Here is a 23,495-nt window from a genome sequence, read left to right on the forward strand (position 1 = left end):
CAAATGTATAACTAGTTAAGAATTTTGAGATGAAATTATCCTGGACTTAAAGTGGACCTAGCCCTAAATACAATGGCTGGTAACCTTGTTAGATAAGGAGAAGACACAAAGAGACAGAAAAGATAGATGCAGAAGTTGGAGCTGTACTTCCTCAAGACAAGCTACAAGAGGTGAGAAAAATGTTTCCTAGAGATTTTTATAGCAGTGGTTCTCAACCTTCCTAATACTACAACACTTTAATACATTTCCTCATATTGTGGTAACCCCTACCATAAAATTATTGTCACTGCTACTAAATAACTGTAATTTTGGTACTGTTGTAAATTGTAATGCTATATTCATGTTATATGATAGTCTTAGGAGATGCCTGTTATAGGGTCATTTGACCCCTAACAGGGTCATGACCCACAGGTTGAGAACCCATATTTCAAAGAGAACATGGCCCAACCAATAAATTGACTTCAGACTTCTGACTTTTAGAACTATAAAAAACTAAATATTTGTTGTTTTAGGTTATTCGGTCTGTGTTCATATGTTATGGTAGCCCTAAGAAACTAATTTATAAGAACCAGGGGTAATGTTCTTTCCTAATAACAACACTGGTTTATCAAAAGGATAACAATTGGTTTCTTTATAAACAGTTCTTGAGCCCAATTTTAGCACAGTTTTCTTAAAGATGAAAGCAGTAAGAGTTACTCTAAAGATACCTTAAGATTACTCTGGGGTGAGGTAAATCAGTAATCAATATCTGGGATGATGTAGGAAGAATAAATAATAGCCCCGAATGTCAAATGTGTAGTGCTTAGTAGTGATACAGCATATATTTGCATGCACAAAACACTGGGTCTGATCCTCAGCACCATAAAAAAAAAAGTCTATCACGTGACAAGAAATATCTCTATTATGTAATTAAGGTCAACCATTGATATGGAAGAGGTCCCTTATACTTTCCAGGTAAGCCAAACTAATAAAGTGAGTCCTTAAGAGAAGAGACGTTTCCCTGGATGTAATCAGAAAGAGTGCTGTCAAGGGACAAAGCTAGGGATATAGTTGTCAGCTCTAAAAACAGAGAATGTGTGAAGCTTTCAGAAAGGCAAGAAAACAGCCTCTTTTCTAGAAAGGAGTTCAGTTTAGTGAGGCTGCTGTTGCCTTCTAGCTCACAGAATTGTAGTACAGTAAATTTTTGCTGTTTTAAGCTACAATCAGTAGCTTGGATGAGTATAAGAAAATAAGTACTGTCAAAGGAAACTGTTTCAACCTCATCATTATAACTGTCATTAACCCATATCGTAAGTACTTGATCTCTCACTGTCTTATCTTTCCAGGAGTCCCCACTCCAATTAATCACATGAAAATATGTAAGTAATTACGGCTTTTTGTATGCCAGAGTTTAATGTCACTCCACTTGGTATCTTCAACAAATTCTTTGATTTTATAGACAAGAAAATCCAACTATAAATATCCCATCAGGGGGCAACAATCTAGTCAAGGACTCAGCAAACTTTAAGAGGCTGCAGATGTTATGATTTATTATTATCTGAACCAGAGTTCTGTAGAAACGAGCCTGAGGCAAGGTTCTTATGCTAATATTTCAGGGAAAATATACTCTCTGGATTGCAGTATTAAAGGGAAAGTGAAGTAGAAGCAAGATAACTCAAAATTATGCCAACCATTATTTCATGGGGAAAGTCAGAAGAGTCACATCAATAATCATCTGGCAGGTGTTTCATCAGTATGGACTGTGGCCTTGTCTCTAAATCATGACTCAGAACAATCCAGTTACATGGAGGAGAATAAATCATTCCTTGTCTCTTGTCTGACCCTGGTTAAAGTTGCTCCAGGGGAAGTTAGCATCTCTTCACTGGAGGGCCATGTCACTTGACCCTTGTGGCAGTTTTTAGGAAAGGTGGAAAGTGTACTTTCTGCTGTAGAATACTTTGTGGATCCAGAATTTGTGAGAAGAGCTAGAGGTGCTGGGTATAGCTAGGGAACTTCAGGAAGTAGTGCTACAAGAAGTTTATTAACCTGGCCAAACCTGAAGTGAAGCAAGCAGGGATGAGTTTAAGACAACACTAGAGCATCCATAAAGATGTACTCATTAGTATTTCCCATATAGAAATCTCCAATCCAACAGCATCCTTTTCTGTCTGACAGAAGGATGTTCAAATTCCTTAGAAACAGTGTCTTGGAGCAAAGATGTCCTGTGTTTGATTATGATATTGTCTTGTTTCCATAGGAGTCCTAACATCATTACTTTATATTCTTTCTTGTAACAGCATCCAGACTTCAAGGAGAACTTCCCTTTCCACATTGGATTCATCTCAGAAATGTGTAAAGAAATGTTTAAATAAGAAAAATCTATGAACATATTCCAACAAATTAAAAAGTAAAGAATACTTAACCTGATACATGTAGAAACCCATTCAACAAAATTCAACATGTGATTTAAAATTGTCAGAATACTAGAAATAAATGGGAATATTTTTGTTCTTTTTGTGTAAGGGGCTGAGAGTGGGGTAGAGACAGAATCTAGGGCCTCAACTTGTTAGTTAAAAGTAAACCCAGGAATAAATAATTTATATTCAATAATGTGCTAGGTTCTGGCCAATAAAGCATAAGATACATTTAACTCTCCATGCTTGTAAAGAAGAAATAAAAGTCATCTACATTTGTTATACTTTCATAAAGAATTTATACCAGAGAATCTAAAGACAGATACTAAAAACAAAACATTCATTGATGCTGCCATTTTTTGAAAACATAGTACTTTATATACTAACAATAATCAGCTATTATCAAACTGACTTAAAGAAAATTAAGTCGGGGGCAACAATATGGGCTCATCAGATAAAGACACCAGCAGCCAAGTTTGATCACCTGAGTTCAATTCCAAGAACTTACATGAGAGAAGAAGACCAACCCCACAAGCTGTCTTCTGATGTCCACATACACCCATGGCACATGCATGCCCCACCCCAACACATACTGAATGAAAAGAAAGTTATAAATCTAAATTAGTATATAGAATTTAGCTAACAAAAGAGATGTACAATTTTTATGAGGAAATATTATCAAGTTATATAAAGCATAAAAGAAAGAAAAGCAAGCCAGGCAGTGGTGGCACACACATTTAATCCCAGCACTCAGGATGCAGAGGCAGAGGCAAATGGATCTCTGAGTTTGAGGCCAGCCTGGTCTCCAGAGATCCAGGACAGGCACCAAAACTACATAGAGAAACCCTGTCTCAAAAAACAAAAACAAAAACAAAACAAAAAAAAAGATCATGTTCATAAATGGAACTTGCTAAACATTGGGAAACTTGACCCAATAAGTAGATTATTCATATATACAAAATAAAAATAATACCCTTATGTCAAAAACATAAAATAATTTATACAGAATTAGAAATATTCAAAACTGACAAGAAAAGTAGAACTATGGGTTTTAGCCAAGAAAGGACTTATTAAACAAAAAGCAAGATCAAAAGATTGACAAAATTGAATATAGTAAAAGCAAAACCCTAATTGATAAGGCGGCAAGATTTACTCTGGGTGATAGATTAATACGTTATAGAGCAACACATTGGCGTTGGTGTTCTGCATCAATATTCATTTATTTTACAATCCTTTTTAATTGTCAATGCAGTTACCACACACTGCATTATTTCATGAAAACTTGGATAACACACACAAAAAAAAAAGAGAAGCTTTTCCCTTTTTCCCTAATACCATGTCTAGTTTCTTCTCCGGGTCAGTACATACCTACTCAGGCTTCTCTTTTTAGGCATGTAGTATACACATACAAATAAAAATGTAATATTCATATGGTTTTATGCCTCCTTACTCTGGAATTTTCTTTTTAAAGTTTGCCTTAGTGAATTTCCATTATCTCTGTGTGTATCAACATTCATTTATTTAACTTTCATTTAATAGACATATTATTCCTTATTCACATAATTAGTATGGATATCTGAAAAGGATTATCTAGGTCAAATGATTTAAAACATGCATCTTAACTTATTATAACTCTGTCTTCTGTGTCTATATATTTGCATGTCTAATCCAAATTATGAAGTAATTGGGATAGTTTTATAATCTTATGATGTGTTAGCTATGTCTGCATAGCTGCATAGCCTTTTCCACTGTCTAGTACTTGTAAACATTTGCCAGCCTGATGGGAAAATCGTACAACTGTATTTTCCTGACTTCCAACAAGGGTGTTTCTACATACCAGTAGAAACTATGCCTGTACATGAAATATAACTTTATTCATCTCAGAAAAAGTTTACCTCGTTTGCTTCTTAAGTATCTAGGGCAATTTATTTTTAAAATATTTTTTACTTTTTGAGATTATAGTTGCATCATTTCCCCTTTTCCTTATCTCTCTCCAAACCCTCCCATTTACCCTCTTGCTCTATTTTGAATGAATGGCCTCATTTTTCACTGACCGTTGTTACTTGCATATATATGTTTGTATGTATGAATATACTCCTTGGTACTTACAGACAATTTTGTACATTATGGTCAAGCTGGTAAGTCTGTGTAATGTTACTTATGTGTATGTTTTAGGACTGAGCTCTAGGTATTGAGCAGCCAAGTTGGTGTGCTATTGCCTGGGGTGGCTCTTTCTCCTGCTCTCAGCATTCTTTGGTTGCCTACAGTTCTTTGTATGTGTGAGGCCTCACAAGCTTTCATCATCACCAACACATTCTGATAATGCCTGGTTAGCATGACATTCTACTTATGGATCAATTTAGATGTACCACATTTTGCTTCATCAGTTGAACTTGCCTTCCATGTTGGATTTTTATTAGACTATCACAATTCCTATCCTTTAAAAATAAATAATTTACTTAAAAACTATACCTACAACAAATAATTTCATAATGTTTGTATAGTACTTAGTAAGCACTATACACTTGACAAGACATCTGTAAAGACAAAGTTTTAGAATTCAAGCTATCAACCATTTCATTATCAAAGGCAAATTATGAAATAATCAGGATTGTTCTTAGAGTCTGATAATTTATTGGCTATATTTGCATAGCTGTGACCAAAATATCTAGAGATCAACTAAAGGGAGAAAAGATTTATGATTTGCAGTTTCAAACAGTCTAGTCCCCATTAGTCTTGAAGATGGGGAAGTACTGAGTTTTTCATGTCAGGGAAGGCTACAAAACAAAGAAATCACATCTAGGATGAGGCCAGAAGAGAAACAGATCCAAGAACACACCCTTGTGACCTACTTCTCCAAGTAGACTCCATCTCCTACCTTTTCCCACCCCCAGTATTGTTATCATACAATGAAGCCATCAGGGGACTGATCTGTTGAGTGAGTCAGAGCCTCATTTTCTAGCCATCTCTAGAAACTCCAGCACTGGCACACACACACTCAAAGGTGTGCTTTACTAATCCCTTGGAATTTATCCCAATGAAATGCATAAATACTTTCTATATTAGCATATATTTATAAGAAAATAAAAATAACCTAATTGATGTTACTGGACATGGGTCATGAATTTGTTAATACCAAAGCCAAATAACAGATAGATTATTAATGAGTTTTTGGAAAACTAAAAACTTAGAGCATTAGTAGCAAGAGTATTCCATTTATTTGTTCACTTGCTCATTCACACTTTCAGGAATTATTATTTTTAGATGCCCCTGAACGCTAAAAACCAATTGAGATGTTAAATTTCAAGAAGCAGTTCAAAATATCTTTTTCTAAAAATAAGGAAAACAAAAGCAAGAATAATGTAGCATACTTACTTTTCCTTCATCTCTTGGGCTATCACTTAAATGAACAACTGGGCCTGGGTGTGTCTTGGTAGATCTGTTAAATTAATAACAATAATTTAAAACTAATCAGCAGAGAATGACAAAGAAATGAAAATTAAGCTGGAACACACTCCCCATGTTCTTTTCATATTCACATAAAATTTTAGCTCTCTCTATTAACTACTTTCTTCTTCCTATTAAATTTAGTAAAGGAGGTTTTCTTTAATCAGGCATGAAAATCAAGTTCTACATTCAAAAACGGCACTTTATACAATTTTTAAAAATCATCTTTCCGTGAAATATTAGTCCCTGATATTTTCAATGGACTTATTAATACAGAGAAATGCTACAGTCTTATGCAGTAAACCTATTTCAAGCAAATTTTAAAGTGCTTACCTAGTTAAAGATTTCCTTTGACATGAAATTTCCTATGATTTTATCCCTAAAGCAAAGTACAGTGGCGTCCTGGGTTTAAAAAGAAATGCTTTCGTAATTAACTAGTAGTAGCTATCCTACAGAAAACTGACAAACGGGGAATCTAGTTCTTTGATGATGTCTAGTTTATCTGGTTATCCAGTGAAACCAGTAATAAATAATTATGCATATAACAGCACAATTAAAAGTTAAAAGAACCTTGTCAATCTGACCTTAAATTTATTCTACTCTGATTATCTGGCATGGTTTCTACATAAATCTAATTTAACATAATTATTGAGTATGATTATGTCATAGTTAAGTACAATATTGTCTCACATAACCAAAAAATTGTTTCTCAAATTTCTACAGCCCTTTTCATGATCCAATTGTTGTAGAGGGCAAGAAAGCAAAGGAACTGCATACAGGAAGGGTAATCCAATTATGACTGAATTGGCACAGTTCTACTTTATTTCTTAAGGACACATAAAATCCACTAAGAGCCTTCACAAAACAGTTAAAACTATTTAAATCCTAGAAACTATTTGAAAGTGATAAATAAGTAATTCTAGGCTTCTCTTATACTGACTCCTGAAAGTGGCTCAAAGGAATACATAGATTAAATATTGAGAAATTTTGTGAATGGATTCATTCACCCAATCCAGGTTTATTTTCTTATCTAAAAATAGATATAGAACCATTGACCTTACTGAATAACCATATATACACACAATGTAAAATAACACACACACACACACACACACACACACACACACACACACACACATATAATGGAAAAGGATAGATCATATTCAATAGTATGTATTGATATTGTTCTATTTGAAAATCAGAATTACTATTTATATTCTAGAGTATATTCTCAAAGAAAAGAAATTAAACAGGGCTACAAAGAATAGTTTATATAGCTTTTTTTAGTTCTATTCATATGTAATATATACTTACATATAATTGTAGTTGTTCTAGAAAGGTAAATACTCCTGATAAAGAATAATGTCCTGAATTATTCTTTATTAAATAATAATAGTCAACAAACCAAAACTGTCATCTGTCTGTTGAGTTTGACTGGACCAACAATTTAAAGTGTATTGCATGATAAACTAGTGAAAGCAGTAAGATGTTTCATAGAAAGAACAATCTATACTTAAAACATTTGGAAACTCTAAATTACACAATGTTAAGTATTTTACCTGTACAAATTCACATAGTAAGTCTACATGCAAATGCAAACAAATATTCAGTTCTTCCCAAAGTTACTGATGTGCTCCATTTTTAGTCATAAAATTATATTAAAGGAATATAACTTGGAAATACAGGTCAGACCATATGTTAGATTCTTCCATTTAGAGTCTTACTGTATAATAAAAGTGTTCTAGTTTAGAAGATTATCCAGAATTAAATTTCTTATTTGTAATGAAGTTTTAGAGTATAAAAGAGATTATTTTTATATTAATATATCAAAAGTTAACAGGAAATTTTTATGTTCCTTTGCTACTTAAAGATAATGACTATCGACATGTTGGCATATTTTCTGTCTATTTCTCTAACATTAACTTTCAAAATCCCAGAAAGTGTCACTAGCAAAACATAACTTTCAGAAAAGAGACAAAGTTCTGAGATATATATTTCTAATGTATATTAACAAGTGGAAAGTGATTAAAAGACAATTCAGGAGATTGGGAGTTATTGATATTTAAATTTTTATTTATCAAGTGGAATTAATTTCTATGGAATACACTTTGGAAATACTAGTATAATTAAAATAATTGAGATTAGAGAAATAACTTGTTTTCAAAACAGATTTAAGTTCATTAAAACAGTGTTTTAATTAGAACTTTCGAGAATAACAATACATAGGGAAATGAGTCAGAATCAAGTCAAACATATCTTACTAAGGACTTGATATGTATAAAACTAGAAACAAAACTGTTTTCTTATTAAAACACAGACCAAAAAATATGTTTATATGTGCAATACACAAATAGATACTTGAACTCCATAAAATTTTCGGTTTAAAATATCTCACATTTTACATGTGCAGAAGATTAAATATTAATGTCAGAGCAATACCAGTAGTGCTGGAGAGATGGTTCAGTGGTTAAGAGCCCCAACTGCTCTTCCAAAGTACTGAGTTTGCTATCTAGCCCCAACATGGCATCTCACAACCACATGTAACTCTAGTTCCAGGGGATCTTGTGCCCTCGTCTGGCCTCCACACGCACTGCATGCATAATGTTCACTTACACACAGGCAGGCAAAACACCCATACACATAAAACAATGAAATAAAACAAAAAAGTTCGAGCTGTATTGTCAAAATATGAAGGAGATTGAGTTAACTGCTTCTCTTTGATCTCAGAACTAAATTCTAACAAGGCAAGAGTTAAACTATTATCATTAATAATTATGCCTATTGCTTACAATTATTTTCATATACAACAATCCATTCTCACTACGGTTATGCTAATGTTAATTATAATATCATGAGATGATTTACATGAATAAACTGTAGTGTTATTATATTTTATTATCATTGTTGATATATGTAAACTTTTATTATTCACAGTATGTGAAGTGTATAAATGTACATTATTACATCTAAATCTATTTTAAAATTCTCTGTGGTTTTATTTCATTTAAGTTAATTACACATTAGCAATAGAGTTATCAACTAATTATAATCCAAGGCTACATAACATATGCAATATTTTAGTCAAATAAAGAGACAGCCAAGTTCAAACTTACAGTTCAATTGCCTTGTTCCACATGATGACATATCCAGAAAGAATGAAAGACTCAATATTTACAATATGTGTATTTCCTCTTTCTGTTCCAACATAGAGCCATTTACTCTGGAAAGGTAGATGACAGTAAGTAATTCTGAAAGAAAGAAAATTACAATGAAAATATCTGAATTTTACATTTGATCATTACATTTTCCTTACATTATACTAACATTAAGTTATATTTATAAAAATAATAGGAAAACCTATGTTCTGTAGTGGCATTTCCTTATTAAAAATAGAACATAGGACAAAAAAATAATATATCATTTAAAATAATAATGACAGTCACTACTAAGTGTCTATTATAGGCATGAATTTACATGGTGTCTAGTTTTAAATTTTTTGACCAATACACAAAAGTATAAAAGTTGTAGGTAATAATGGAGCAATGTTATAAAAAATATTCAAATCAGACTTATCATTTCTAAATTATGAAGGCTTGTAAAATCTTTTCTTCCAGCATTAGTAATGGTACTACATTATTGTCATTTATGGACATCATAGTGTGTGACAGTATTTCAGAGCTTCCTTTTCATGTCTGACATATAGTATCCATTAACCAACCTTTCCCAGCCTTCCCCGACACTCTTCCTTCTTCCCTGCCCTCTGCCTCTGATACCCACCATTCTCATCACTGTTTCTAAGAGATCAACTGCACTATTTGTCATTCTGAATACAGTAATACAAGCAAGTAGATATTTCTGTCTTACATAGAAGAAACTAAGATTTTTTTTTCAGTAGTAGAAAATTGAACTTTATTTTCAGATAGTTTTATTAACCACAATGCACACATACTCAAAATGATAGAGGAATTTTCTGGTAATTAATACTTCTAAAACTGTGACTACTTTGAAAATTGAACCATTCTACAAGGTAACTTAAAACTGTCCAGTAAGATAGAGATAATTCTAAGTGGTTTATATATTATATGCAAAAGACAATGTAAATTATAAACCTATGTTGTATAAATGTTTAATTTTGTCTTTATAGATGCATACATGAGGCTGAAACTGCTTGCTTTATAATTGTCAAAGTCCAACAGTTAATAAGTATTAAGTGGCAAAACTGTGATGCAAACAATTCTTGTTCAGTTACAAAATTAGTATCTTCCCACTGAGAAGTTTATTAATTGAAATACAAGTCACTTCAAAGATAAATCAGGTACAAAATGAACATTAATTTCAGAGTTCATGGGGAAGTAGTATTTATGTCCACATGAGAGTATAAATAATTTACTTTGTCCAGATGCTTTGCATTTATGTAGTAGGGGAAAACAGTTAAGGTCAGAGAGGCACTTTATTCTTCCCTTAGTGTGTGTGTGTGTGTGTGTGTGTGTGTGTGTACATGTACAATGTGAGAGGGCATGTTTGTGTGTGAGGGCTGATATTGCCACAGTATGAATATGGAGATCAAGGACCACGCGGGGTATTGGTCCACTCTTTCCACCTTGTTTAAGGCAGAGTTTCTCTCACTTTCCACAGTGCTGCATGTTGCAGGCTAGTTGCCCTGTGGGGGCTTTCTCTTTTCTCTTCCTCCCATCTAACTGTAGGCCTGCTGGAATCACAGACATGTGCCAATGCTTCTGGACCTCCTTTAGTTTCATTATTCTGTTCATCTTCATAATGGGCTTCCTGGTTAGCTCTGAGAATTGTTCCATGGCTAGAGCCTAAAGGACTACTACATACATAATGTGAAGTGTAATGACTCATCTATTAACACTGTAATTACTCTCTCCAGTTTGGATTCATTGTGCTCTTCTAGACATTATTAAAAAGACAGTAAATTTGCAGATAATCTCTTTCCAGAACATGTTACTGCATCAAATATTTTCTTGAGTTTACCTGGAAGACTATCTAGTAAACTATCAGAAGAGCTGAACAAAATTCTGACATTAGGCAAACAGATAAACTTTAAAAAGAATGTGAAAGGTAAATTCCATTTTATAATACATGTAAGAGTGAAACTTATGAGTGCAATTGTACACAATAATCAACAGTGAACAGCCAGTGTGTCCATTGCATATTCTCAGCCTGTCACACTAAATGTCTCAATATCCTATCTCTCTAAACCAAATGTTATCTATCCTGAGGAAAGCTCTAGGCATATATTAATAACACTAGAAACCTGCTATGATATAGCAAGTGCAAAGTTAATTGATTTTCTAATTAATGAGTAACCTACATGATACCGGAAATCTTTGACTAAAACATGAAGTCTAGAATTGCTGTCTCCAAAGGATATTTACTAATATTACACAGGAAATAACTTGATGGTCATGTTTCTAGGCAATGAATGGTCAATTTAGCCTTTAATGGAAATAGAAACTCATTTTAAAGAAGAGATAAGATCACAGGGAGGTCTTCTAAATCACAGGGAGACAGGGTAAAAAAATCTCAGAGCTTTAAACAGGACATGAGGAAACCTCAGTATGACAGTCATCTGGGCATTTAGCACATAAAATCTGAGAGCTGCCAGGTTCAGTAATGAAACCCAAAGCAGGGGGTACAATTCCAATGCAAACTGACCTTCTAGAACAGGAAGAATGAAATACAGGAAGAAAATCCCAACAGAAAAAGAACTAGCCTGGGAAGTAACTCTTTAATGAGTAAGTAAAGAGAAACTAGACAGTCTCATGTACTACCCATCATTCATCTATTGTACAGGGTTATAATAACCATTCAAGATTTCCAAACTTTATCTGAATAAAACAGTGTGACTTACTTAAGATGAATGACATGGATAAAGGGTGTGATTATACTTGTTATGTGTACTTGATAACCCTATTAATTGATATGATAACTTTATACAATTTAGTTTTTTATTCATTAAGTCTTCATTTTGAGTACCACCATCTGATATATAAATAATTTTAATATGTTATATGTAAGTCTTGGAAAAATAATCTTGTTTCCCTGTCCATATTAAATATCACAAAGCATTTAAGACATTCTTAGCTTTCCATCCACTCATCTATTCAGCTTCACTGAGACTTTATAAAAACTAGTATTATAACACACACACACACACACACACACACACATGCACACACACACACACACGCACACACACACACACACACACACACACACACACACATGCACACACCACCTCACACATATGTTATGAAAGATAAAAACAAATATGTAAGAAAAATAAAAGCAAAGTGTGTTACTGTCTATAAAAACTCAAAAGAAGAAGAGGCTTATTGGAGAGTAAGGAAAATTAATGAAACGAAAGTTCTATTGACTATTAAAGGTCAATATACAAAATAGGCATTGTTCACACCTAAATAATGGATTACTTTCAAAGTTTTCTTCCTGATCCTCACTTAGGACTCAATTTAGAAATTCTGTAATTTATGTGATGTTTGAATTTTTATAACATGACAATATAAATATGGGTTTGATGCCAAGTTCTTTCAAGTTTGATGTGTTTGTACTTTGTATTTTTTAACCACTTATATCAATCTGAACTGCTTTAAACTGTTCCATTGCACATTATATCTTATTTTACAATAATTTTATGTGAATGAATTTTTAATTATTTTTATGGTGGTTAGATTTTTTAAAATAGTGTTGAGCATTAAACACATTCTAGGTAAGTGTCCTACCACTGAGCTATATCATTGGACCTGATGTTATATATCTATTCAGATTTTTACAAAATTATCAAGTACAGAGGAAGTATCTGCCCTAAATATAAATGACACTATCCTATAGCTGGGGGTCTGGAAAAAAATAGAAGAGAAGAGAAAAAGACTGTTGTCTTAGGAATGTACTCTCTCTGTTTCCTGGCTTCTATGAGATGCGTCATTTTGCTCTTCTACATCCTTATGCCATGATGTTCTGCCTCCCCATGGTGCAGAAACAGTTAGGTGATTATGGGCTGAAACATCTGAAACCAAGAGCCTAAATCAATCTTTACTCCTTTGTTCCCTGAAGTGCTGTGTGTTACAAAATATCTAACACATGAATAGTACACTTCTGATATGTTAGCAATCCATAACAAAATCAAACTATTTGGTACTAACATAATCATAAATATAAATCCAACTTTGTGAACTGAACCTACATAGCAGCATTTTTTTTATAAAACAATCTGTGCAAATTATTTAGGATGTTAGTATTAATTTAATGTAAAAATAAAAACATTCCAAGTAAAAGTTACTGTGGAAAATTCACAACCCCAGACCATGACCCGTAGTCTTCAGTTTAAGAAACAGTGTCCTACTTCATAAGCCAAAAAATATTGTAAAAAGAAAATTGTACTAAATCATTGTTCTGTAAGAGATTCACTGGAGCAAGGCATAGTGCTACATGCCTTTAATCACAGCACTTGAGAGGCAGAGGCAGGTGGATCTGTGAGTTTAAGGCTAGCCTGGCTATGTGGAGAGACCCTGTATGATAGATAGATAGATAGATAGATAGATAGATAGATAGATAGATAGATGGATGGATGGATGGACGGACGGACGGACAGATAAAAAAGAAATTCATTGGGAGAGTTTGAATTTGAAGGTCTTCTTTCCAACAATTTCCAATATTTAACTGGGGCTATTTCTCATGTAGGTGCCAATAAATTCTTGAGTTTCAGGCATAATGATTCTGGTCATAATGCAACTAAGACCTTAACCTCTTATAGAATATTTGTAATTGCACTACCTAACTCAGATATGCTAAATCAAGTGTATATTGAGCTGCAGGTGGAAAACAACACCTGAAATGGTGTCCAGTATCTACTAATAATGTTTTAAAACAATTTGGGAAAGATTTTGATGTACATCCACTCAATTATGACAATATTTTAAATATTTTAAATCTTTGTGGTAATAAACACCTAATTTTAGTTTGTGTTCTAAGATTCTAGGCACAGAAGTTATGATTCATTAGGTATGAATGGTAGTAATAATATCAGGTGCATAATAACCTGAAATTTTATTTCATTTTTAAAAAACATCTTCAGTCCTTGCTATTCAGGTAAGATGACTAATCAGCAGCATCAAAGTCTATCTAAACATGTATCACAAACTTATACACTCCAGACTTTCTAAATCACAAACTGTATTTTACTAAGGAAGCACCAACTGGGTCTCAACCATGTTCAGATCCATATGGCAAGGTTTATCAGACAATCTACAGAACAGATTGGAAGAGGCCTTTTCTGTAGTCAAATGATGACTGCTTACTTTCCCTTCAACTTTCAAGAGAGAAGCCGAAATTACTGTTATGATGGTAGAGATGTGGATGGGGTCCCCTACAACCAGTTAAAGATGAAATGAGGAAGAGGGAAGCAGAAGAAAGAGCACTGAGGAAGATAATGATAATAACTAAAAAAACAACAGTCAGAAAAGAAGTGATAGTGTCCCCATAGTATCTGAAGCCAAAATACTGATAGGCTGGAATTTTAGTGGAAAATTTAACCCATAAAAAAGAAAATTTTCCTTAAGTGAAACAATCTCATGATTTAAAATAAACTATACTAGAATACTAAATAAACTAGTTAGAACTATTATACAAAAGACCAAATTAAAAATGAATGAATATTCAGCTAAATTCCTTTCATAGTCTTAGTGGACTATCAACCAACTAATTTGTTAATAAAAACCTCACTCAGTCACTTGCCATTGTTTGGGGAACCATCTAACATAACACAAACTAAGTCAAATTTCTGCAACTATTAAAGTGATTTACCAATAACTCAAGTTAGAGACAGCCAACATGTTCTGTGAAGTATTAAAATATAAAAAATATTTTGGGCTTTAAATACCACACAGTTTGTATTACAACTACTCAACCTTTGCACAGTAATACAAAAATAGCCACAGACAACACACACATTATCAAGCAGAACTATATTCCAACAAAGTTGGAAAAGGAGGCATGACCACATTAGCTATGCATGACACAGTTTGGGATCTAATCATTAACTTTTCTATTTTTATTTGGCTATGTAGTTTCATACAAATTTATTAGCTGAAATTATCAAGAAAACTACTTTAAATAGTTTATTTTTTCCATGGAAATTATGGAATATTTATCCCATTTTTAAATATATTACTTCTTGGGACAAGCAAGAAATATATGATCAAAATGTTATGCATTCTCAATTTACATTGATAAAAATAGATAGAAATCATGATTAGCACATGTAAGATTAATTAATATAATAAATGCTTCATGTTTATTATGTATACATACCTAGATGCTAGAGACACACAACTTATCAGGCACATCTTTGGAAATTTAAGATTTAAGAGAACATTTGACAAAATTGAATGATAGCTTTATTATTTTAATTCATCTATACAAATAAAATAAAATCAAACACACATTGGTCTTAAATACCTAAAATTATTTCCCCATTGCAATTTAAATTTCAAATGTTTTACAGATTGTTACTTGATTTATTTTTCTTCTTTATGTCTTTTGAGATGGATTTATAACACATCAAAGGTTGGCTTAAATCTCTCAACAATCTTTCTTTCTAGTCTCTGGAAGTCTGGTCTATAGAGTGCATCATCATGATAAGCTCTGCTACTTGATTTTTAACTTTGTTTAAAATTATTCACCTAATGTCCTATAACTTTTTACTTAACCAACAGAGATCATTTTTAAAGTCAAGCATTTTATGTTATACTTACTAAGGATTAAATTCTCTGTACTTTCTTACTCAAATTTTAAAAAAGGTTAATTTTATTAAGTAAAAGCAGTTATCAAAAGGGATAAGGTTTCAGTTGATCATTTTCTTGTCTACTGTAAGAAGTATATCAAGGTGTTTAATTACACAATTAAGATATAATTATACATGCCAGTACCATGAAATGAAAATTTGTATAATAAAAATTATGTTAATTAAGGGTATAAAGAAAATTTTGAATTTTGGTTCTAAAAAGCATCAACTAGTAAGTATATAGTTTTAAAAAGTTGGTTTAATAATGGCTCAAACCAAAAGAAAATGAGAATTTTGCTTACCCTTAAATTTTAATAAAAATCAATAATTCTACCCTGTAATCAAGGACTACAAAATTACAATAATGTTAATTATCATATACTCATTTATATCATTATTATATGACATTACAATTTATTCATAAATTTATATATTTTACATTTAAAAATTGATCAATTACACTCTGAGGAGTGGATGGGGGTAGAGTGGGAGGAAGATGAGGCAGGAAGAGGGGAGGGAGGGGGAACTGGGGTTGGTATGTAAAATGAAAAAATTTTTAATAAATAAATATATTGTAAAAAATTGATCAATTAGAGTTTACATCTAGGGAATGGTGCCTGGGTTAGTAAAATTTTTGAAAATCATAGTATGCAAGTATGCTAGGGTTAGTAGCGATATCAAAGCAGGGAGCAATTTCATTAACTGGCAGTTTAAACAATCTTATTTTGGAAGAGAGACTAAGTATCTTCTATGGCTACGTAAAGTACAAGTGGGAATAATACATAAGGAAGTTAGAAAACAAACTCACATTTTTGGGCTAGCGTTAATAAATTTTCAGAGGACTAGTTCTTTCCAAATGGGTTAAATTTATGAGGTGCCTGTCATCTTCACAATTAGCATGCCTGGATTTAGAATTGACTAGGAGACAGGCCTACCTGCGGGGAAGACCTACCCTAAAGGTGGGTGGCATCATTTCATTGGGCTGGGGTCCCAGAGCGAATAAAAAGGAAGCGAGAAGAAACCAAGCTAAGCACCAGCACTTATCTTTTGTTCCTGACTGTGGGCACAAATGACTAGCTCCCTCACGTTCCTGCTGCCATGCCTTCCCACTATGATGGACCACACCCTCAGATCAGAAGTCAAAATACCCTTCCATCATTAAGCTGCTTTATGTCAGATAGTTTGTCACAGCAATGAAATGATGTGATCAGTTGATAACAGTATTTTAACACGAAGAGAAACTGACTAAAAAAGGAGAGCATTTCAGGGTCAGAAAGAAACCCGGTACAAGGGAAACTCCCAGTAATCTCCCCAGCCAAGACTCCTAACAACAGTCAATTTGTAGCTTGAACTGGCCATCTTCTGTGACCAGTGGAGAGACTGAGACACCAACCCCTAACTTTTGACCTACAGTCTGTCCTGCCTATGGGATGTGCTGGGGTAAGGGTGGTGCAGAGACTGAGGGAGTGACCAACCAATGACTGGTCCAGCCAGAGATCCATGCCAGGAAAGTGAGCCCATCCCTGACACTGCCTGGACTGCTGGGACCCAGAGACCTAGGATAGAACCAAACTCGAATGAATGGAGGGGGAAAAGTCAATGTAATGATGTCTAGTGGTATTCTGCTGTACTCATAGATTGGTGCCTAGCCCAGTTGTCATCAAAGAGGTTTCACTCAGCAGCTGATGGAAACAGATGCAGAGACTCACAGTCAAACATTAGGTCGATCTCAGAGAATCCTACTGAAGAGAGGTAGGAAGAATTGTAGGAGCCAAAGGGGTCAAGGTCATCCCAAGAAAACCCACAGAATCACCTAACCTGGAGCTCACAGATTCTGAATAGACAACCAGGGAGCCTGCATGGGACTGTCCTAGGCCCTCTACATATATGTGACAGTTGTGTGGCTTGGTCTCCTTGTGAGACTCTAACCGTGGAGGCAGGGCTGTCTCTGACTCTTTTTCTGGATTTTGGAACCCTATTCCTCATACTGGGTTGCCTTGCCCAGCCTTAATACAAAGCAAGGTGCTTAGTCTTACTAAAACTTGATATGCCATGTTTTGTCCATATCCATGGGAGGCCTGCTCTTTTCTGAATAGAACAGAAGAGTGGATGGAGTGGGAGTGTGGAAGTGGGAGAAGAGGAGGGAAAGGACACTGTGGTCGGGATGTAAAATAAATAAATAATGAAATATTTTTACACATGATCTTATATTTAAAGACACCTCTTTCAGTGGTTGACTTTCAGATTCTTCCCAGTTTTCAATGGTAAAAGAGTGAATTAGATTTTTCACCTAAGACAGAAAAAAGCAAGGTAGCCCATTCTTACCATTCACATGTAGCATTATTTAGACAGTTTAGCAAGACAGGAAAAAGATAGTTTAACAATAATAGTCTTATAATTTTAAATTATATATTTTTCTCCATTTTCAGATTATATGCTTTTTTAAATATACAATTCCAAGAAGCCTACAAAACAAATTCCTAGAACTAAGACTGGTTCATAAATTGTAAGGCCAAGTGCAAAATACAACTATAGGGCATTTTATTTAAAAACAAAGAAAATGAGTAATAAAATATAAAACTTTTTCACTAGCAGTTTCTCTCTTGACTTTCATCCTTGTTTTTCTAAATAAAGAAAAATTAAAAATTTACATTTCAAAATGAATTAACACTCATTTCATATTGTGTGCCAGCAGTTTCAAATTCAAACAAAACAATATACATAACATATGCTTAGTTATTGAATTTATATTTTATAGTTCATATGTATTATATATAAGTATGTATATATATGTATATATGATTTTCATCAAAGCACAAGCATTTCACAAGCTAGAATGTACTTTTCTTTCACTTGCTTGCACGCCATCATTACTGTCAACATTTGGCTTCCTGGTGTGCAGGGAAGACTTGGAAGAAAAACTGTGGTTGTTCTATAACTTTTCCGTGTCATTATGATAAGTTAGGTGATCATAATTATCATCATCAGATAGAGGAAATGAACATGAACAAAGGCAGTAAGACAGGGTAATTCTTAGAATGTCATTGCCATCATTTTTTTTTTATTTGAAGCAAACTGTAGTCTGTATGAAAACTATGGCCCTGTCTTAGGATTTCTATGGCTGTGACATAACACCATGACCACAATCATCTTGGGGAGGGAAGCATTTATCTCACAGCTTTAAGCTCATCATTCAGGAAAACTGGGGCAAGAACCCAAGGAAAGAACCAGGAGTCAGGAACTGACTCAGAGACCATTGAAGAAGTGCTACATACTGACTTGCTCTTCATGGCTTGCTCAGCCTATTTTCTTATAGATCTAGGACCACCAGACCAGAAGTTGCATCACTCACAATGCGCTGGGCCTTCCCATATCAATTACTAGTTAAGAAAATGCACTGTGTGCCTGCCTACAGCTTAATCTTATGGAGGTATTTTCTCAACTGAGAATCCTTCTTCCCAAATGATTCTTTCTCATGTCAAAACTGACATAAGACTTAGCACCACAAACCCTTTAGGGTTGTCTGTTTTCTCTATTATAGACCTGATACATTGCCTTGTGCTTATTTAAAAATAAACACTGTGATTACCTTAGAATCACAAATATCACAACACTATATGTGAACAACATGACAAAACACAGTGGAGTTTCATATTGTCACATTCCTGTTTATGAATACGTTCTACTGTTATACTAGACCACTTACAAAAGTAAAATACAAAGATAAAATTATTTTAAAAATTCAAGACAGTGAGAGAAGAAAATTTAACAAAGCAAAGGTACTTCTAATTTCAGGTCCCCAAACACGACATTAAGTTTTTGGAAGATATATGATGAACACTGAAAATGCATTGGGTAAGAATGGTGTGGAAAGAAATAGCAGGAGGCATATTATGTCTCTGTTTATAGCATGCTACTAAATCCTATTTAGACCATTTATAGAACTCAAATTCAAAGATAAGATGAAGAATCAAGATAGTGTGAGCAGAGCATTTGAACAAGCACAGTCACACAGACTCTTCAGAGCACAGTCCCTGTCCTACAACATAGGTCCTATGTATATAAATCTGTCTGAACCTAAAACACTTTGGTAAATTTAGTGAAATGTAAATTACAAAAATCAACATTTAAAACTTAATTGTATCCCATATGGTAGTAGTAAATATGCCCCCCAAATAATTTTATGTTGATTTAGTTATTGTTATTTAATGTATATAAATCTGTATACCACATATGTGTAATGTCTACAAAGGCCATAAAAAGGTGTCATATCTCTTGGGACTGGCATTAGAATTGTGAGTTGTGGGTATTGGACATTGAACCAGGTTCTCTGAAAGGATAGCAATCACTCTTAACCACTAAACCATTCTTCAGACTACAAACAAAAAATTTAAATACCACCCATGAAATACATGCTTATTTATAGAGCTGTCATAGCATGGACAGGACTTGTGTACCAAAAATTATAAAGAACTGTTGAAAGAAAAATTTAAATATCTTAACAAATGGAGATACACATTGTGTGACTCAATCAAAAATGGCAAAAATGGCAAAAATGGCAATGCTTTCCAAACTATTGTAGTCCAATTCCCATAAAATTTCCAATGTTATTTTTGTAGAAATGCAAAAGCTATTAAATTTTATATGTAAAGGAAATAAATCTGAATCCAGTTCTGAAATAATAATAAATAGATAATTGCTACCTGACATATGGGTACTAATAATTGAACGCAGGTGCTCTAGAAGAGCAGTTGGAGCTCTTAACTGCTATGCCATTTCTCCAGTCCATGATGATCCCAGCAAAGACTCCTAGCAATATCGAGCGAATACCTGAAGTGGCCATCTACTGTAATCAGATTGGTAACTACCCTGATTGTCATCAGAGATCTCTATCCAATAACTGATGAAAGCAGAAGCAGAGATCCACAGCTAAGCACTGGGCTGAGCTCCAGGAGTCTTGCTGAAAAAGGGAAGGACAGATTGTCCAAGCCAGGGAGATCAAGATCATAACGGAGAAATCTACACACAACTGACCTGAGCTTGTAGGAGCTCATGGACTCTGGATCAACAGTTAGGGAGCCTGAATGGGACCAACCTAGGCTCTCTGCATGTGTGTGACAGTTGTGTAGCTTGGTCTTTTTGTAAGGCCCCTAGCAGTGAGACCAAGATCTGTCCTTGATACTCAGCTGGTTTTGGGGAACCTGTTCCTCATGCTGGATTACATCACCCAGCCTTGATTCAGGGGGAGGAGCTTAATCCTGCTTCAACTTGATGTGCCATGCTTTATTCAAAACTATGGGAGGTCTGCCCCTTTCTGAATGGAGATAGAGGAGGAGTGGATGGGGAGGATGGTAGATGGGAAGCTTGGGGGCAAGGGAGAGGAGGGAGGGGAAACTGTGGTCAGTATTAAAATAAGTATAAAAATGTTACTTAAATAAAATAAAAAAATAGGAGCAACCACTAAGCTCAATTTTAAATTTATTATATAGATGATAAATAGATTAGATAGATAGTAATCAAAAAGGGTGTCATTAGCCCTAGGACAGATATATCAAGGAAATGTAATGAGGGTTCCAGAAATGGATCCAGACAATACATTTAATTGAATTTTGATAAAGTAAAAAGAAATTATATGGAGGAAGGATATTTTCAACAAATAGTGGTGTGACTAAATAGTCATAGGATAAAAAATAAATCTTGATCTATAAACCCATGTGAAACAAACAAAAGCAACTTCAGGTGAATTATGGACTTAAAAGTATAAAAACCTTTTAGAATAGGAAAACAATTACCTTTGAGATCAAAGAAACTTAGAAAACCTAGATGGAATAATAATTGGATTTTATCATAAGTAAACACTTTTGCCTGTGAAAGACATTGTTACAGGGGGAAAATAAGACAAGGTACAAACTGAGAGAAAATATTTACAAATAACATGACTGATAAAATACCCTGTAACATAAAGGGAGCATGTACAAATAACCTAGCTAGAAAATGAAAAGACATGAATGAGCATTTTCTCACAGAGGACTTATGGCTGGAAAAAAAGGCACATACAAAGATGATCAACACTTCTATCTATCAGGTAAATGCAATCTAAAACACCAGTGCAAGTCACTACTTACAAAACAAAAATCAGTGATAAGACCAAATCCTAGAGTATGAAGAAATGATCTCTGCTTATATTTCTTTTTTATATAGTATTTTTATTAAATTAACTTAATTTCACATATCAGCCACAGATTCCCCTGTCCTCCCTCCTCCCACCCTCCAAGCCTCTCCACCAATCCACCCCCCATTCCCACCTCCTCCAAGGCAAGGTCTCCCCTGGGGAGCCAGCCCAGCCTGTAGACTCAGCCTAGGTAGGTCCAGTCCCCTCCTCCCTACATAAAGGCTGAGCAAAGTGTCCCAAAAAGTGACCCCATGCACCAAAGACAGGTCCTGGCTCCCCTGCCTGGAGGCCTCCCAAACAGTTCAAACTAATCAACTGTCTCACTTATCCAGAGGGCCTGCTCCAGTTCCATGGGGGCTCTTCAGCCATTGGTTCACAGTTCATGCATTTCCACTAGTATGGCTATTTGTCCCTGTGCTTTTTCTAATCATCATCTCAACATCTCTTGTTCATACAGTCCCTCCTCTCTTAAGCTGATTGGACTCCTGGAGCCCCACGGCCGTGGATCTCTGTATCCACTTCCATCAGACACTGGATGAGAGTTCTATAATGACAGCCAGGGTGTCCATTCACCAGAACAGGTCAGCTCGGGCTTTCTCTCGACCATTGCTATTAGTCTACAGTGGAGGTATCTTTGTGGATTCTTGAGGACCTCTCTAGCACTCTGCTTCTTCCTATTCCCCTGGGGTCTACATTCATCATGGTATTTCTATCTCCATTCTCCCACCCTGCTCCTGATCCAGCTGGGACATCCTGTTCCCCTAAGCTTATACAATAATAGTTATATAGGAGAATAATTTCAATTCTTCTTATTAAAAAACCTATTACCATAAGACTAGCAGTTGAATTGTTGAGCAATAAATTTGGCAGAGAAATGAAAAATATGGATCACAAAGATACTTATATACAAATGCTCAGATTTTTTTGTAACCAAAACTTTAAAAAATCTAGATACTCTAAAATTTTTGTCATTAATATTGGGAGATACTATTTAAAAATAAAAGGATATAAATTATTGATATTTGGATAAACAAACCTCCAAGAAATATATTTGGTAAAAATCAAGTTTTCAAAAATGTACTACATAATTCCATTCACATGGAATTCATGAGTGACAAAATTATAAACAGTACATCTGGGGTTCAGAACAAGAAGCACAGGTGAGTGTGATTACAAAGGACTAGCACAAGATAGATCTCTGTGGTAATGAACAGTTTGTTTCTTGATTATAGCAGTGATCTCATGAGTACACACACTATAAAGTCACATGTAACCACATAGATTGATTCAACTGCACACATAAGTGAATACAGGAAAAGCATTTGCTTTGGGAGAAACTAGGTGAACGTTCAACATGGAACATGGAGCTACTGTCCACTATTTTTGTAACTTCCTGAAAATCTATAATTATCTCAAAATAAAAATGTTCTTTAATATTATCCTAAAATGACAAAAATGGAGAGAACTTATTCTAACAAAATCACAGCAAAATAAAGAATAAAGAAATTTTTTCAAGAAGAAATACAGATGATTTCCAACCTTTGAAGATTTAACTTATATTTTTTTATATTACTATGTTATGAGAGTTACAGGCATTATAAATACTGCTGGTTTGGGATTTTGATCATTTCCCAGGTTACCAACACCCACTAAGATATTT

At 34.2% G+C, this 23,495-nt stretch overlaps 1 protein-coding gene across 10 annotated transcripts in view; it reads right to left on the minus strand.

The window, feature by feature from the left end:
- Stxbp5l (syntaxin binding protein 5 like) overlaps positions 1–23,495 on the minus strand; it is a 250,942-nt gene that overhangs the window by 139,525 nt on the left and 87,922 nt on the right. For all 10 annotated transcript variants that reach the window (XM_036203312.1, XM_036203309.1, XM_036203307.1 and 7 more), the window contains exons 6-7: positions 8,954–9,088; positions 5,769–5,832 (exon numbers count right to left, since the gene is read on the minus strand). In XM_036203312.1, coding sequence (XP_036059205.1) covers positions 5,769–5,832; positions 8,954–9,088 — 199 coding nt within the window. The remainder of the gene's footprint in view (positions 1–5,768; positions 5,833–8,953; positions 9,089–23,495) is intronic.

The sequence above is a fragment of the Onychomys torridus genome, chromosome 12, assembly GCF_903995425.1.
Source record: "Onychomys torridus chromosome 12, mOncTor1.1, whole genome shotgun sequence".
Classification (NCBI taxonomy): Eukaryota; Metazoa; Chordata; class Mammalia; order Rodentia; family Cricetidae; genus Onychomys; species Onychomys torridus.